This window comes from Octopus sinensis, linkage group LG10 (genome assembly GCF_006345805.1).
Source record: "Octopus sinensis linkage group LG10, ASM634580v1, whole genome shotgun sequence".
NCBI lineage: Eukaryota > Metazoa > Mollusca > Cephalopoda > Octopoda > Octopodidae > Octopus > Octopus sinensis.
In genome coordinates this window covers 64,690,650-64,708,149 of record NC_043006.1, presented here as the reverse complement: position 1 = coordinate 64,708,149, position 17,500 = coordinate 64,690,650, and the positions used below count along the sequence as shown (strand labels likewise).

Below are 17,500 nucleotides of genomic sequence, written 5' to 3'. Positions count from 1 at the left end.
GAGGTTGCCATACATCTTGTCATCATCATCATCATTTTACTTCCCACTTTCTATGCTGCCAAGAGTTGAATGATTCAACAGGACCCAGCGCCTCAGTTTTTGTAGGATTTCCACAGCGAGATGGCTTTCTTAATGCTAACCACTTTACAGAGTATTTGTTTTTGTGTCCCCCGGCAATAGTGAAGATCGTTTTGTAAAAGGTAAGACCATAAACCCACCCCACTGAAAGAAATGAGTGAGAGAAATAGGCAGGAGTTGATTTGAAATGAGGCAATGAAAAGGTGAAATATGATGATGGGAATAAGTGGTTAAGAAGTTTGTTTTGAAACCACATGGTTTCAGGTTCAGTGCCACTTTGTGACACATTTGGACAGTGTTTTCTACTGTAGCTCTGAGCCAACTAAAGCCTTGTAATTGCATTTGGTAGAAGGAAACTGAAAGAAACCTGCCATGTGTGTGTTTGTGTCTCCTTGTCTTGACATTGTGTGGTAGTTTGTAAATGATTGTCACTGTCATTTATTTCCAATATTCCACAAAAACCTGGCTAGCTATGGGGGAAATATAACCCTTCTTGGAAACAGGTGAGTGTTGCTGACAGGAAGGACATCCAGCTGTATAGAATCTGCTTCAATAAACGTGACTGACCCAACTGGCACTCTGTTGGTTACGAAGGTGAGGGTTCCATTTGATCTGATCAGTGGAACAATAGCCTGCTCGTAAAATTAACATGCACGTGACTGAGCATTCTATAGATACACGCACTCTTAACGTTATTATCAAGAAGATACAGAAAGTGACAAGGCTGACCCTTTTGAATTACAGGTACAATTCATTTTTGCCAGTTGAGTGGACTGGAGCAATGTGAACTAAAGAGTCTTGCATTGCTGAGAATTGAACTCAAGGCCTTATGATCGTGAGTCAAATACTCTAACCACTGATCCACGCACCTTCACTGATTGACACAAGGAAGCATGGAAGAGTAGACGTTGAAACGATGATGAAGGTGGAAGAGAGAGAGAGGAACAGAGTAGAATGGCGATGGGGTGAGTGTGCATGGGCTACATCACTATGTTAAAGGGACACGAAAGAGAAAGAGATGAGGGCAATAAGAATCTGGAGAGGTTGAGGGGAAAGGACATTGTAGAATATAGAGGAAAGGGATGTCAATGAAAGTAAGAAAGATGAAGATCAAGCGGGGGTTAATCGCTGGATTCAATGAGAGAAAAGAGATTGGTTGTGGGGAGAGAGCAGAAGATAAATGTAGTTAAAGTATCCCAAGAAAAAAGGGAGCTGTGGGTTGATACATCAAAAACACCCCAACCTCTCCCTTTGTTAGCGTTCTCTCTGCCATGCTTGTCTGAAAGATCGAGTTTTCTTCAGACATGTGAATTAAATAAATGAGAAGAATAAAACGCTTTAAAGAAAATATAGAATATCTACCATACGTTATCTCTCGGGAGATATGGATGTTTCGGGGACTATTCGCCTCTTCAGTTGCTGTTGAACGGTAGATAGTTGAACCATATAATATTCAGCAGTTGTTGGTACATAAATCGATCAAAAACAGACAAAGGAACGAAGTCACTTTGTATAAGTGTTCGAAGAGCTAGTCACTCGTTCAACACAGTTTCTATGGTTTATGTAACAAGAGGTATTTTTGAGTCCAACCCTTGTACATAGTATGCAGAGATGGCTCTTATGACAGTCTCCAAAAGTTTGTGTCCAAATTGTAATTAGTTAAGCACAGAAAGCTCCTGTCTAGAGAGCGTATTTTTAACATCGTGTTTTTAGAAATTACGTGTTGGCTTGAATATATCTGTACTCGTAAAATAGCATCTTTCATGCTAAGGTGATAACATTTTCCTGAATTTTTATGTGTATTTTGTAGAGAACAGTTACTACTCTTCGGAGATGGAATTTTGCAAAAAATTTCATTCCAGCAAACGATTCGGTATTTAAAGTTGGATAAGAGCCCAAACAAAACTTGTGGTTAACATTTTTACCTTATAATCACCTCAGCTGCGTAAATCCTCGCCTACAATAGGAAACGCCTACTTGCTACCATCAGGTGGAATATGCTCTAATATTCCCTGCTCAATCATTTTCGTCATTTAATAAGTAAAGAGAAACAGGGATCCGAAATACGGCAGATGTATGTATTCTTTCAATTTAATACTGACCATATAATCTTTTAGTATAGAGGTGTCTTCAGCACTGATGGCACATGGCTTGGTGGTGAGGGGAATTCGGTTCACGATTGTAAGGTCGTGAGTTCAATTCCCGTCGACGCGTTGTCTACTTGAGCAAAACACTTTATTTCACATTGCCCCAGTCCACTCAGCTGGTAAAAATGAGTAGTACATGTATTTCAAAGGGCCAGTCTTGTCACACTCTGTGTTACTCTGAATTTCCCTGAGAACTACGTGTCTGTGGAGTGCTCAGCCACATGAGCGTTAATTTCACGACCAAGTTGTTCCATTGATCGTATCAACTGTAGCCCTCGTCTTCGTAACCGATGGAGGACCAGTTATATCTTCAAGGCCAGGTAGAACGGAGTTCTTTAGCTTGACTATTAACATTTACTACATCAAAGGCGGCGAGCTTGGCAGAATCGTTACCGCGCCAGACAATATGCTTAGCAGCATTTCGTCCGTCTTTACGTTCTGAGCTCAAATTCCATCCTTTTAGGGGTCGATAAAATAAGTACAGTAGAACCTCACAGTACGAGTGCCCCATTGTACCAGTAATTTTCTGTACGAGCCGAGATTCGTGCGAATTTTTGTCTTGAAGTACGAACGGAAGGAAATCCACAGTACGAGCACACAAAGCATCCCATCTTTAAGGTAATTCTGTTAATACAACCAGTTTACATATTTCTGTTGCATTCTCTTTTTTTATAATTGTCATTTTACTGGTAACTACACTTTTTCTGTTTTAAAACCCATAAAAAAATTATTTTTGAGTGTTTTTTTTGCGGGGGTGGCACAGATTAATTATATTTTAGTCAATTTCAATGGGGAAAATCGATTTGCAAAACGAATAAATCATAAGATGAGCTCGGTCATGGAACGAATAAAATCATATTGCGATAAGAGAGGCGCTATCGTAATTATGAACAAAACTGAGTATATTTCGGCTTGCGAAGAAGTTTTAAATGACAAAACTTCATATGAAGAATTAACTGTCGATCCAAACCCCAATTACAGAGAGGAACTTGACAAAATAATACTGGCCATATCGAGAACTGTTTTTTTTGGTAACCATGGGTGTTTCTTCCTTATATCCCAATATTGACCACAACGAAGGGGTAAAAGCATGCATGGATGCCTTCGAAAAGCGGTCAAACAAAAGTATTCCATCAAAATTTCTCTGTAAATTATTGATGTAAATTAGAAAGTAACACAATGAAATTTAAATAAAGATTTTACCACCAGACCAAGGGTTGCGCCATGGCAGTTAATTTCGCTAATGTCTTCATGACGAAATTCGCGACACAGTTACTGAAGACATTCAAATCCCTTCATGGTCATGAACCAATACTCTGGTTACAGTTCATTGACGACATATTTTTTGTCTGGGAAAGATTACAGGATAGTTTAATGGACTTCTTGCATTTCTGTGACTGTTATGCTAGAAACTATGGCTTTAAGTCCAACATAAAATTTACGTCTAGATTTTTAAAAACTAGCGTTGAATTTTTGCACACAAAAGTCAAGTTTTCTGGAGGCAGAATAATGACAGAGTTATTTTGCAAGCTCACGTCATCTTACATTTATCTCCACCGCCGCTCCGATCATCCACGTCATCTTATTCGATCAAATCCGAAATCCTAATTTTGAAGATAAAATGGATTTGTACTAACATAGGCGATTACTGGAAACATGCAAATGCTTTTGTATATTGTCAAACGCGGTTACAGTGAATCACGATTAAAGGAAATAGCTAAGATTAGCAAAGATATTCAAACCTACACGCATATTTTTAGCAAACACAATACAATAGAAGACAGAATTCTTTTAGTGATTAACTGGCACCGACATTTCACTGGCATTTCAAAAGTGTCGCATGAAAGTTACCAGCATATGGCGAAAAAATATCCTCGCTTCAAACAGATATTTCCTCAGCCACCTATTGTAGCCTTTAGACGGAATAAGAATATAAGAGAATTACTGACATCTATATCTAACTCCAAGAAAACGAACATTGGAGTATCTGCACGCTGTACCTTAAATAACAACCGCAAGAGAGGTAAGCCCTGTTCATCATGCAACAACATGAGTGAAGTGAATTCCATCAGAAATCATAACAGAGATATTATGATTTATACAGAAATCATAGAGTGGAACACGTAAAGATTCCCATTTGGTTGTACGCTGCAGAATGCACGAAACACTATTTATGTTAGTTGTACAACAGAACAATTAAACAAAAAGTTTAATGGGCACAGATTCAACGTCAGGCACAATAACAGTAGTTGGACAGAACTTGCTGAACATTTCGTTTCAAGCGGCTGCAATTTTGAAGAAGACTTGAAAGTGCATATTCTCAGAAAATATTCTCAATCTGCTTCACTTTCACTTCTCAGAATGTATGAGGAGAAATATGTTTGTGGGTTATTAACATCACGCCCTGGGGGAATGAATATGACAGGAGAATATCACCAATTTATACAAAACTGTTTGATCAAATATTCTTCTTTCTCTCTTTTTCCTTTCTTTTTTTTCTGTCGTCTTCTTTTTTCTGTCTTTTTCTTCTCGCCTGTTATAAAATTGTAACTTAAAAACTGATGATGTCATTCCATCAACGCATGGATGTTGGTTGCTCTCGTTCATACTTTACGTTTAAATTTCTATTATTTTGCATTTTATTCAAAATTAAAGAAATTTTATTTAGAACTTGACAAAAACAGACGTACTATTGAAATGTCGTTCAACTTATAAAATATCTTACAATCGAATCGTACTCTTCGTCTTGACTGTTTACCTTTGTGAAGAGTTACGTCAATCCTTTTTAAAATATTATTATTATTATTATTATTATTATTATTATTATTATTATTATTATTACTGTTGTTGTTGTTATTATTATTATTATTATTATTATTATTATTATTATTATTATTATTATTATTATTACTGTTGTTATTATTATTATTATTATTATTATTATTATTATTATTATTATTACTAGCTCTTTGGAAATGGTGGTATCATATTTCTTGGTGCCTATGTTAGAAATAATTATTCATATATTGTGACAGAATAATAATAATTATTATTATTGAAGGCGACGAGCTGGTTGAATCGTTAGCGCGCTGGACGAAATGCTTAACGGTATTTCTCCCGTTGTTACGTTCAGAGTTCAAGTTCCGCCAAGGCCGATTTTGCCTTTCATCTTCTCGAGGTCGATAAAAAAAATACCAGTTGAGCACTAGGTATCGATGTGATCGATTTCTTTCCTCACCTCAAAAACAGCTGGTCTTGTGCTAAAATTTGAAGCCAATGTTTATTACACCACTCCCGACTAATGTAAGCAGGGTATATAATATGAATTCTTCATCTCAGAAATATAGAATTGTATTACTTTAAAGGGTTTATATCGAACAAAACAAATCCACTGTTCTATTTAAACCTACCACTTACTTATCCAATCGGTTTCTTTTACAAGCGGGAGGTGGGTGATAAACACACACGCACACCGACACAAATATATATATATACACGACGGGGTTCTACACAGTCTCCATGTACTAAATTCACTCACAAGGCATTGGTCAACCCGGGGCTGTGGCAAAAGACACGTGCTCAAGGTGCTGCGCAACGGGACTGAAGTCGGAAATACGTAGTTACAAAGCAAACTTATTCACCACGCTGTCATGCGTACTGCTGTTTGATATGTTTGATTGGATAATAATTCAAATTTAAATGCTCATTTTAAATTTAGGATCAGCTGAAATGAGCAGAAACCGCCACGTTACCTGGGGAGGATTCTCCTGTTGTAGACGACAGGTGAGGGTTCCGTTACTGAACAATCTGCAGAGTTAATTTGTTGAAACAAATCAAGTACGTCTGGGCGGGTGATATGAATCTCTCTCTCTCTCTCTCTCTCTCTCTCTCTCTCTCTCTCTCTCTCTCTCTCTCTCTCTCTCTCTCAGAGAGATGAACAGCAGACGATCTTCAGAGAAGAAACTCCACCTCGGACGGGCAAGTGTTTCGGTCCTTAACTTCTTGCTCTCTAAGAGGACCGGGTCACATCGAAACCATGGCTCCTGGGTTTTCCTTCTGCTGGAACTTTTTAACCACTTGGATATCGGAGAATTGTGCATTTAAACCGCTTGGAGACTGCATCTAGTTGTAACTCATCTCCGCAGTCTCAGCTTTCAAACTTATAACTATAATTATAACGGTGGTTGTTATGGTAACGATGAAACGCCAACACTATCACAATGACTCACACTTTTAGCCGAAACGCTTAGTCACGGGGACGTTAACAAACCAACGCCGTTTCTCACCTTCCCTCCGTCAAATCGACTTTCCTTGTACACGTGCAAGGCAGCGAGCTGGCAGAAAATTAGCACGCCGGGCGAAATGCGTAGAGTAGAAAAGATTCCTTGTACACGATGCACTACAAGTGAGATGTTAAAGTAATCGCAGAGCAATGTGAAATTAAGCATTTTCGCTCAAGGACATAACGCACTACCCTGTCCAGGGATCGAAACCACCATCTCGAGATAGTAGGTGCAATACTCTAGCCACTAGCCCACGCGCCTCCACATATCACCACACATGTTTGGGCTGAGACACAAACTACGTCTGAGTTTCAAAAGGGATTTCGCCATGGCAGACGACAGAATATCGGAAGTAGCTCTCAGTGACTACTACCACCACCACACCATTACTACTACTACTACCACTACTACTACCACTACTACTACCACTACTACTACCACTACTACTACCACCACCACCAATACTATCACCACCACCACCACCACCACCACTACCACTACCACCACCACCACTACTTCTATCATTACCACCACCACCACCACCACCACCACCACTACTACTACTACTACTACTACTACTACCACCACTACCACCACCACCACCACCACCACCATCACCCCCAGCCTATCTATTAAACTCTCTATGATATCTCTGTCGTCCCATAAAACAGACAATCACAGACAAGTGTCATTGTATCCACTCACCGTTGCCAACCAACAAAGAAGATTTGGTGTCGCGTGGTTACAACATCGTCTGGCTCGACCTGTTCCAACCTATTCCATGTTTTTGCGCACAGTACGTCACTGGTTTGGTTCGATTTTATAGGTAAGCTCATGTTGTTCATCATTGAATGCTGCGTTATACATGCATACATACATACATACATTTATACATACATACATACATACATACATACATACATACATACATACATACATACATACATACATACATTTCTGACGTCATAAGAATTTTATAAACTTTGAAGAGAACGTGAAATAAGTTGGAGTGGGAGGGAGCACAGTGAACCTCGAAGTACACAAAACTATAAATAATAACAGACTTCGACCTTTTATATCCAAATAGTGTTTTTAGCCCCAATATTTACATACTAATAACTTTATATGCTTCGAGATTCACTAAGGTTGCAAGACACAACGAAAATTTTAGGAAAATAAAAATAAGAAATAAGTGGAAATTTTACCGGTGAGTGTGTTAAATTATAAGGCACAAAAAGAAAATGACTCTCCCCAGACACAACAGAATATATATATATATATACATACACACACATACATATATATATATATATATATATATATATATATATATATATTATATATATATATATATATATATATATATAGGCGCAGGAGGGGCTGTGTGGTAAATAGCTTGCTTACCAACCACATGGTTCCGGTTCAGTCCCACTGCGTGGCACCTTGGGCAAGTGTATTCTACTATAGCCTCAGGCCGACCAAAGCGTTGTAAGTGGATTTGGTAGACGGAAACTGAAAGAAGTCCGTCGTATATATATTATATATATATGTGTGTGTGTGTGTGTGTGTATGTTTGTGTGTCTGTGTTTGTCCCCCTAGCATTGCTTGACAACCGATGCTGGTGTGTTTATGTCCTCGTCACTTAGCGGTTCGGCAAAATAGACCGATAGAATAAGTACTGGGCTTACAAAAACTAAGTCCCGGGGTCGAGTTGCTCGACTAAAGGCTGAAACAAGTAAAAGAGTAAAGAGTATAAATATATATATATATATATATGCATGCATGTACAAATGTGTGTGAGCGCATGTATGTGCATGTTTGCACGTATGTGTATGTATGTGTGTCTGCGCGTGCGTATGTAATAAGAAGCACCAACCTAACAATAGATGATCATCTCTTCGAATTCGTTTCAACAGTTTCTAGTTTCACGCAAAACTTCATAAACTGGGTTGGCCAAAAAAAGTCCGTTCGGTTTTTTGTCGATACTAAACTTCAGTCTGTCCCTTGCACATGCGCACTCGTTAGATAGTTGACACTTCAACGAAGCTCGAACTTGCAAGGAGAGAAGTAGTATTTTGTTTGCTTGGGAATCACTCTGGAAATGAACCAAAACGAACATTATGATGTAAAGTACCAAAGGCGACACAAGTGGCTCTCGGTTCCTGAGTTTCCTTGGTGACCGATTAACATATGCAGGACGAATTAATAAATCCGCCACTTTTTATTTGACTGATGCTTTTTCTATTGGCAACATGACAAATTTAGAACTGTTCGAGTTTGTATTTACGTGTTCATATGTATAATGTATGCCTTGTACTTCATGTCATAGCCCAGATTTTCTTTTTTCAGATATTCCTATTTAAATAAATCAAAATGCTCGATCCACCTGATTTCCAAAAAAGGACAAATTGTTGAAACGCGAATGGTTAGAGTTTTAGCCACTAAAGCTGCTGGATTGTTCAATGTTTCGAGAGATACAATCTCTAAAATCGTGTTGGCTTTGCAAAACCAAAGTGAAAACCAGCTCCGACACGCATAATTCTGGACGGAAGGCAAAGTTGAGAGAGAGAGAGAGAGAGAGAGAGAGAGAGAGAGAGAGAGAGAGAGATTATAGAACAGCGAGACATATTGTGTCTAAAACCCATCGAACTATGGTAGCAAGAGTAACAATAGAGCTAAACCAATAGTTTGCCAACCCTATGTCAACCAAAACGATTCATCGTGAGCTCCATAAAACTGGACTTCATGACAAGGCTGCAATCACTAAACCTCTGCTGTCTCCCATCAACATTGATAAGTGGGGGAAATGGTGTCTAGGCTATCAGAAGTGGTCAATGGTTCAATGGAAATATGTCACGTCTGATAAATCACCACTCACTCCTTCACCCTGTTCGAGGCGGAGTGTGTGTATGTCTAGAGACATCCCATAGAAGACTTCAACTGTGTGTGGCTCCAACCGAGAAGCATGGAGGTGGCTCTGTGGTTATTTAGCAGCCATATCATGGAATTATCTTGGGCCTTTAATTATTCAATTAACGCCAAGAATTTTCTGAGTATTTTGGTTGACCATATCCGTCGGCTGTTATAAACGTTGTTCTTCGATAGCAACGCTGTCTTCCAAGACGATAATGCATCGAGTCACTGCACTGGTTTCGTTTAAAACTACTATGAAGAACAAAGAAATGAAGCAAGCTCTTCGGATTGGTCCCTACAATCGAACATTTATTGTGCTTTTCAGAGTAGCAGGTGAGGAACCGCTTCCCACCGCCATCGTCACTGAAAGAACTAAAGCAGGATTTTCACTTGACAAATGGCTCAAAATTCAGAACGTGTACAAATTAATTCCTCGATGTATTCAAGCTGTGAATGATGTCAAAAATGGACCGACTCCATATAAAATAAAACTTTCTTTTAATAAGGTGTTTCCATTATTTTGTCAAACCCCTGTCTATATGTACGCGCACATATTTGCAACAGCAATCCCTCCCATATCGTGGTTCACCTATCGCTGTTTATTATTTAAGCTTACGTCGATTCCTCCGTGGTGTTGTTTTGCATTTAAATACAATAAATGTATATAATAAAATAATATATAATAATAATAATAATAATAATAATAATAATAATATATATATATATTATATATATATATAATATATATATATATTTGCTTTTTTTACCCCTCTGCGAAAAGATCTCAGAATTTTAATTGATTTGCTTTTCGCAGGAAGGAAGTTTCTTCGAAGTATACGTCTCGCTTTTATCCTTCGAAACGTTTAGTAGATGAAACCTTAGCGACTGAAGAAGGGGATTTTTCGTTGTGCTTATTGTCCTGTATCTCTTTTTTTTTTTTGCTTGTCTTGTTCCTTGGTTTGTGTCTGTTTTTCGTCTCTCTATGTGTTCGACGTCTTTTTGGTGTCCTGTACACATATATGCGTGTATATGTACATGTAGAGGTAGGTACGTACATATATGTTTATATATATGCATATGTTCTATTTTATTAACATATATATATATATATATATATATATACACAAGTTATGGAAAAAGAAAAATATATATATACCGTACATTACTGTTTCTCGGATTTTCAGCTATTGTGGGGGGCTTTTGGAACGTAACACCCACAATAGTCGAGGAATTACTCTGTGTGTGTGTGTGTGTGTGTGTAAAACTGCTTTTTTTTCTTGTAGAATGTCTTTATGTACAGTGTTGAGGTCAATTTTCCTTCGTATACCCTACATTTCAGGCTATGTCAGTGCACACAGCAAGCCAGACAAACAGCGGGAACAACGGAACTGTTGCAATCTCACAATGTCACAACAACCTGGCCATTTGTTACAGTGCACCTGACTTCGGATTTCGCGCGCAAAATGAATTCACAGCAAGCATGGAGCTTTCTCACCAGCGAAGCGCCCTCTGCTGGCCGCAGAAACACGATAGGCTTGCCTGCAGTCTTTGGGATGTGCCTCCCCTAGATTTCTCTCTCAGAAGTAATACTGGTGCACGCATGCGTGGAATTCCTATGGTTGTCCGGTGAGTTCGTCGTAAATTAAATTCTGATGTATTCATACGCAGGATTCTGTAATCAACCTGCTTTTTAGAATATTTGCGCATTTCTCTCTCTCTCTCTCTCTCTCTCTCTCTCTCTCTCTCTCTCTCTCTCTCTCTCTCTCTCTCTCTCTTTCTGTATACATAATTGTGAATCTATACTCTTTTACTCTTTACTCTTTTACTTGTTTCAGTCATTTGACTGCGGCCATGCTGGAGCACCGCCTTTTAGTCGAGCAAATCGACCCCGGGACTTATTCTTTGTAAGCCCAGTACTTATTCTATCGGTCTCTTTTGCCGAACCGCTAAGTGACATGGACGTAAACACACCAGCATCAGTTGTCAAGCAATGCTAGGGGGACAAACATAGACACACAAAATATACACACACACTTATATATATATATATACATATATACGACAGGCTTCTTTCAGTTTCCGTCTACCAAATCCACTCACAAGGTATTGGTCGGCCCGGGGCTATAGCAGAAGACACTTGCCCAAGATGCCACGCAGTAGGACTGAACCCGGAACCATGTGGTTGGTTAGCAAACTACTTACCACACAGCCACTCCTGCGCCTATTCATACATACGTTTATATAAATGCGCTGGTGTGTATGTATAGGTATGTACACACACACACACACACACACACACACAAACACAGACATGACAAAAAGAATAAGAGATGTCCCTTCTTCCCCAAACAAAAAAAGACAGAGAGAGAGAGAGAGATTCTTATACAGATTGCTATACACATACTCTCTCTCTCTTTCTATATGTAAATGTGCGCGAGTTTGAGCGCACGCGCTGTCCAAGAGAAGGACGACACTATTTTGAATTCCTTTCCTAGATACAACTGTGCGGTTAAGATACTTGCTTTACAGTCACATATTTTTGAGTTCGTCCCCTTGAGCAAGTGACTTCTATAACCCCGGGATGACCGAAGCCCGTCGTATATATATATATGCATTTATATGTGTGTGTGTGTGTTAGTATTTGTCCTCTCTCCCATTGTTTGACAGCCGACGTTAGTTTGTTTGCATTCTCGTAACTGAGCGATTCGGCGAAAGTGGCCAAACTTTAAAATTTCGATATGTTCGACTAAAACCCGCCAAGGCGGTGCCCCAGCATGGCCGTAGTCCAGTGGCTGAAACAAGTAAAATATGAAAGATAATGGCAATCTTAAATATGTCTAATTTATAATAGCATCAAAATGACATATAAAACATATGTAACAGACAAAAAAAAATGTTTGGTTTTCCTCTTGTATGTTAGTCTCGTGACATGTCGTCTGCTCTTTCCATTTAGTCAAAACATTCAGTTGCATTTCTCCTTCTCTATGCTTTTTGCTCTTCTCTTTCCTCTCCTCTCAATGCACCTCTATTTCATTTCTGAACACACACACACACACACCACACTCTCTCTCTCTCTCTCTCTCTCTCTCTCTCTCTCTCTCTCGCTCTTTCTCCCTCTCTCTTCTCTCTCTCTCTCTCTCTCTCTCTTCTCTCTCTCTCTCTCTTCTCTCTCTCTCTCTCTCTCTCTCTCTCTCTCTCTCGCTCTTTCTCCCTCTCTCTTTCTCTCTCTCTTCTCTCTCGCTCTTTCTCCCTCTCTCTTTCTCTCTCTCTCTCACACACACGCATTCTCTCTCTCTTTCACGCTCTCTCTCACACACACATTCTCTCTCTCACTCTCTCTCTCTCACACACACACGCGCACACTCACACACATATACACGTACATACACACATACCCACACAAGCATATATATATATGTACACACACGCACACACATACATACACACAGCCATATACAGGTAAATATTTTCATTCTTGTTTAACCGTACACACAAAAGTGCATCCACAGATTACTTACATACATAAATACACGCACACATAAACAAAATTCAACACAGTCGACTCCATTGAGAATGATGTGTCGAAAATATTGATGGAACTAAAAATTAAAACAGCCACCACGTTAAAATACAACCGGCGAAATATTCTTTATGGAGGACCACATGACAAAATATGATCCGTTGTCGAAATCATTTGCCCTCTTGGCATCGGATTGGTTAGAAAAATATGGGATAAAAATTCGTCTATGGACCTTGATAAGAAGTTTGCAAATCTCAAACTGGATTTGCAAAATCTCACCCCTTATTATTGGAACAACAGGATATAGAGCAAAGAATGGCTGAATTTGTGTTCTTGAGGAGAGACTGCAAGTCCTTGGCTCATATGCTATAAATGATCACGGTACCTAGAACAATAAAAATCTGCAAAACCTAAAGATTTAAAAGGTGATGTACAAAACAAGAGGCTTTCCTTCCTACATAGGCGTGTGTGTGTATTTGCGCGTGTGTGTGTGTCTGAGTGCGCGTACGCATGTTGCCTGTTCCTCTTCTTAATTCAGAGTTAATTTTCACTGGGCCCCTGCTTGGTAGCAAGGTTACTCTTTTACTCTTTTACTTATACCCACACACTTACACACACGCACACGCACACACACACACACACACACACATAGAAACATACATAGATTTAAGAAGAATATGTACTGGTGTGGATTTGTTCCACTAAAACTCTTCAAGGCGGTGCCCCAGTTTGGCCACAGTCCAATGACCGAATCACGTAAAAGAAAATAAAAGAAGACAATTTGCAAACCCAGCGACCTCTAAAAGAAATCCGCGTGAAAAATATTCTTTTCTACTCTAGGCACAAGGCCCGAAATTTTGGGGGAGGGGTCCACTCGATTAGATCGACCCCAGTACTCAACTGGTACTTAATTTATCGACTCCGGAAGGATGAAAGGCAAAGTCGACCTCGGCGGAATTTGAACTCAGAACATGAAGACAGACGAAATACCTATTTCTTTACTACCTACAAGGGTAAACACAGAGAGGACAAACAAGGACAGACAAACGGATTAAGTCGATTATATCGACCCCAGTGCGTAACTGGTACTTAATTTATCGACCCCGAAAGGATGAAAGGCAAAGTCGACCTCGGCGGAATTTGAACTCAGACGAAATACGGCTACGCATTTCGCCCGGCGTGCTAATGTTTCTGCCAGCTCGCCGCCTTTCGCGTAAAAAATATTATCTAAGTTAGTCTTAGCATATTTAATTCAGGGATCACGTGAAGATGCGTGGCTTAGTGGTTAAGGTATTCAGCTAACGATCGTATGGCTGCGAGTTCGATACCCGTCGGTGCGTTGTGTACTTGAGCAAGACACTTTATTTCACTTTGCCCCCGTCCAATCAACTGGTAAAAACGCGTAGTAGCTGTATTTAAAAGGGCCAACATTGTCACATTCTGTGTCACGCTGAATCTCCCTGAGAACTACGTTAAAGGCAGGCGCATCTGTGGAATGCTCAGCCACTTGCACGTTAATTTCACGAGCAGACCGTTCCGTTGATCGGATCAACTGGAACCCTCATCGCCGTAACCGACGGAGTACCACCAATGCAGGGACCATAAAAAACACTAACTAAAAGGCTGAAGACAAGTACCATTTCTAACTAAAAAAATATTGGGTTGTCCGGAAAGTTCGTGCCGATTTTTAAAGGAAAGAAAAAGGTCAATAAATATTTGCCATTACATTTTTAATCAACCAAATATGAACCATTTTGTTGCAGAATGCATCTCCATCTTTCCTTTAACTTGAAAACACCCTCTTCCCAGAATCGAGGTGGTTTCATGGCAAAGAATTCATCAAGGTATCTTTTTACGTCATTCAAGGAATTGAAATTTTTACCATTAAGACTATTCTGCAGAGACCTGAATAAGTGGAATATCTGGTGAATATGGAGGGTGGGGGTAACACATCCCAGCCGAGCTGCAGCAATTTTTGTCTGGTTCCCAAAGCATCAAATGCCGAAAATGAACTTTCTTATCTTCCATTTTAAAGGGTTACAGAAGGTTATAGGAACATAAACCTTCTTCCACGAAAAAATAGCTTAAACTGTGCTCTAAATGGAGGTGTAGTAAAATCCTATTTTATGGACTCAACCATGTTCTAAAATAAGTCGAAAGGTAAGCTACTATAAGTCGGCATGAACTTTCCGGACAACTCAATATATCTGTGCTTTTTTTTTTCTTTTTTTTTTTCTTTTATCCCTATTGATTGAAATATAAAATTACAGTTTGCTTCCACGTAATTCTTTCACCTTGATATTTCACCACATAGATACAAAGCGAACAACACAACTCTGCTCGTATATACAAGCATAACTAATTGTTATGTAATCGTTACAGAAGCAGACAGAAATCTCAGAATGCAACACACTTTTACACCAAACCAACGACCCATCAACACTTCAAAGAACCCAATATGCCTGAACTGATGCAATGTTGTCCTGAATCCAGTGAGAACAATAGCAATTTCGTTCTTCGATTCAAAATCCTGCGGCCTAACACAGCCAGAAAGCTTGCTGTCAGATTTGGTAAACTCCCAACCGGATGTTACACGAATCCAAAACCACATGACCATAGAGATGTAAGACGCACTATCATTCATTCTGAATGTTTGTTCAATCATCTTTAATCTTATTTAGTCTGTCACACTAATTTTATCATTTTCTTATCAAGGGAAGCTTCTGATATATTTATTGCTCGTGCCCACACGAGAGAAAATACTTGATCGTTCATCTATGGGCTTCACCGTGATTATATAAACGCTACGACCTTCCACAATCATAAGCTGAGAGTTCAGCTAAATTTGGCCATACTAAACCATTCACACATAAACATACAAACCCATATCCGTCATCATCATCATACATTCTGAGCTTAATTCCCACCGAGGTCAACTTTGCCCTTAATCGTCATCTGAAGGTCGATAAAATAAAGTACCATTAAAGTAGCGGACTCGGTAGTATCGATATATAACCCCTTCCCTCAAAGCTGCAAGAATTGTGCCAAAATTAGGAACCATTGAGAGTGGTAGTGCGTCACTACTACCACCATCACTACCACCACCTCTACCCCCACCACTACTACTACTACTACTACTACTACTACTACTACTACTACTACTACTACTACTACTACTACTACAACTACTACTACAGCTATCATTATCATTACCACTACTAATACTACTACTACCACCATTATTACTGCTATTGCCACCGCCACGAACACCACCATCTCACTACAACTACTACTACTACTACTATTACTGCTGCTGCTGCTACTGTTGCTGCTATAGAAAACCGCAACACTATTTTTGAATTCATAAAAAATATTTCATTATCACTTCACATGCATTGTTTTTGAGGGGAGATTTTTGTTGTTTTTTGTGTTTGTTTCTATTAGTAAATCTTTTATCGCTTATAATTTGTACTTTTCCTTTATCTATCCACACCTCTGTATCAAGCTCACTCATTAAATACTTCGTTTTGCTTTCGTTTTTCTTTTTTTTTTTGGAAACTATAGGCGCCAAACAAACTGAGCTTTGAAACAAAATGGCGTACTTTTAGCGATAATCACCGAGAAATGTATTGTTTTCTCACCTCTCAATACTGTTTATTGATTTGCATTCAAGAAAACTCGGCCTTCATTTATCATTCCAGCTTCCGCCAATCAAAGATCTTCAACTTCCGGAATTCGTGACGTCGTGCCGACAGCGGGAACCTAGCACAAAACCAGCAGCTGATCGTATTTATAGCGGCCAGCGTGCGTGACTTCCATTGCTTATTATGTCTATCTACCGCTTTATCTAGTAACAATCTATCTATCTATCTATCTATCTATCTATCTATCTATCTATCTATCTATCTATCTATCTGTCTGTCTGTCTGTCTGTCTGTCTGTCTGTCTGTCTGTCTGTCTGTCTGTCTGTCTGTTTGCCTGTCTCTCGATCGATCGATCGACTCTATCCGTCTATCCCTCTACTTACCTACTAATCAATCTTTCTGTCTATTTATCTATGTTTCTCTGTCTGCCTGTTTATCTATATATCTATCTATATCTATTCATCTATCTGTTTTGTCTATTTCTCTGTCTATCTATCTGTCTGTATGTATGTATTATGTATATCTGTTTGTCTGTATGTATGTCTATCTATTCATCTAATTACCTATATGTTTGTCTATGTGTCTGTCTTTATATCTCTCTCTCTCTCTCTCTTTCTATCTATCTATCTATCTATCTATCTATCTATCTATTTATTTATCTATGTCTTTCTGTCTGTCTATCTAGCCATCTATATATTTATCTGTCTCCTGTCCGCCTCTATTTACCTACTTACCTTCCTATCTACCAGCCAATCTGTCTGTCTATCTATCTATCTATCTATCTATCTATCTATCTATCTATCTATCTATCTATCTATCTATCTATCTATCTATCTATCTATCTATCTAACTGATTCTCCTTTCCTTTTCGTTTTATATGTATAAAAACTCATGCGTGCGTATGTTATATGCATG

General features: G+C 39.0%; 1 protein-coding gene across 1 annotated transcript in view; it reads left to right on the top strand.

Moving 5' to 3' along the window:
• Window positions 1–7,086: 7,086 nt before the first annotated feature.
• LOC115216567 overlaps window positions 7,087–17,500 on the top strand; it is a 15,293-nt gene continuing 4,879 nt past the window's right edge. The window contains exons 1-4 of the mRNA XM_029786033.2: window positions 7,087–7,334; window positions 10,761–11,047; window positions 15,324–15,564; window positions 16,643–16,745. Of these exons, the coding sequence (XP_029641893.1) occupies window positions 10,764–11,047; window positions 15,324–15,564; window positions 16,643–16,745 (628 nt within the window). The 5' untranslated portion in view covers window positions 7,087–7,334; window positions 10,761–10,763. The remainder of the gene's footprint in view (window positions 7,335–10,760; window positions 11,048–15,323; window positions 15,565–16,642; window positions 16,746–17,500) is intronic.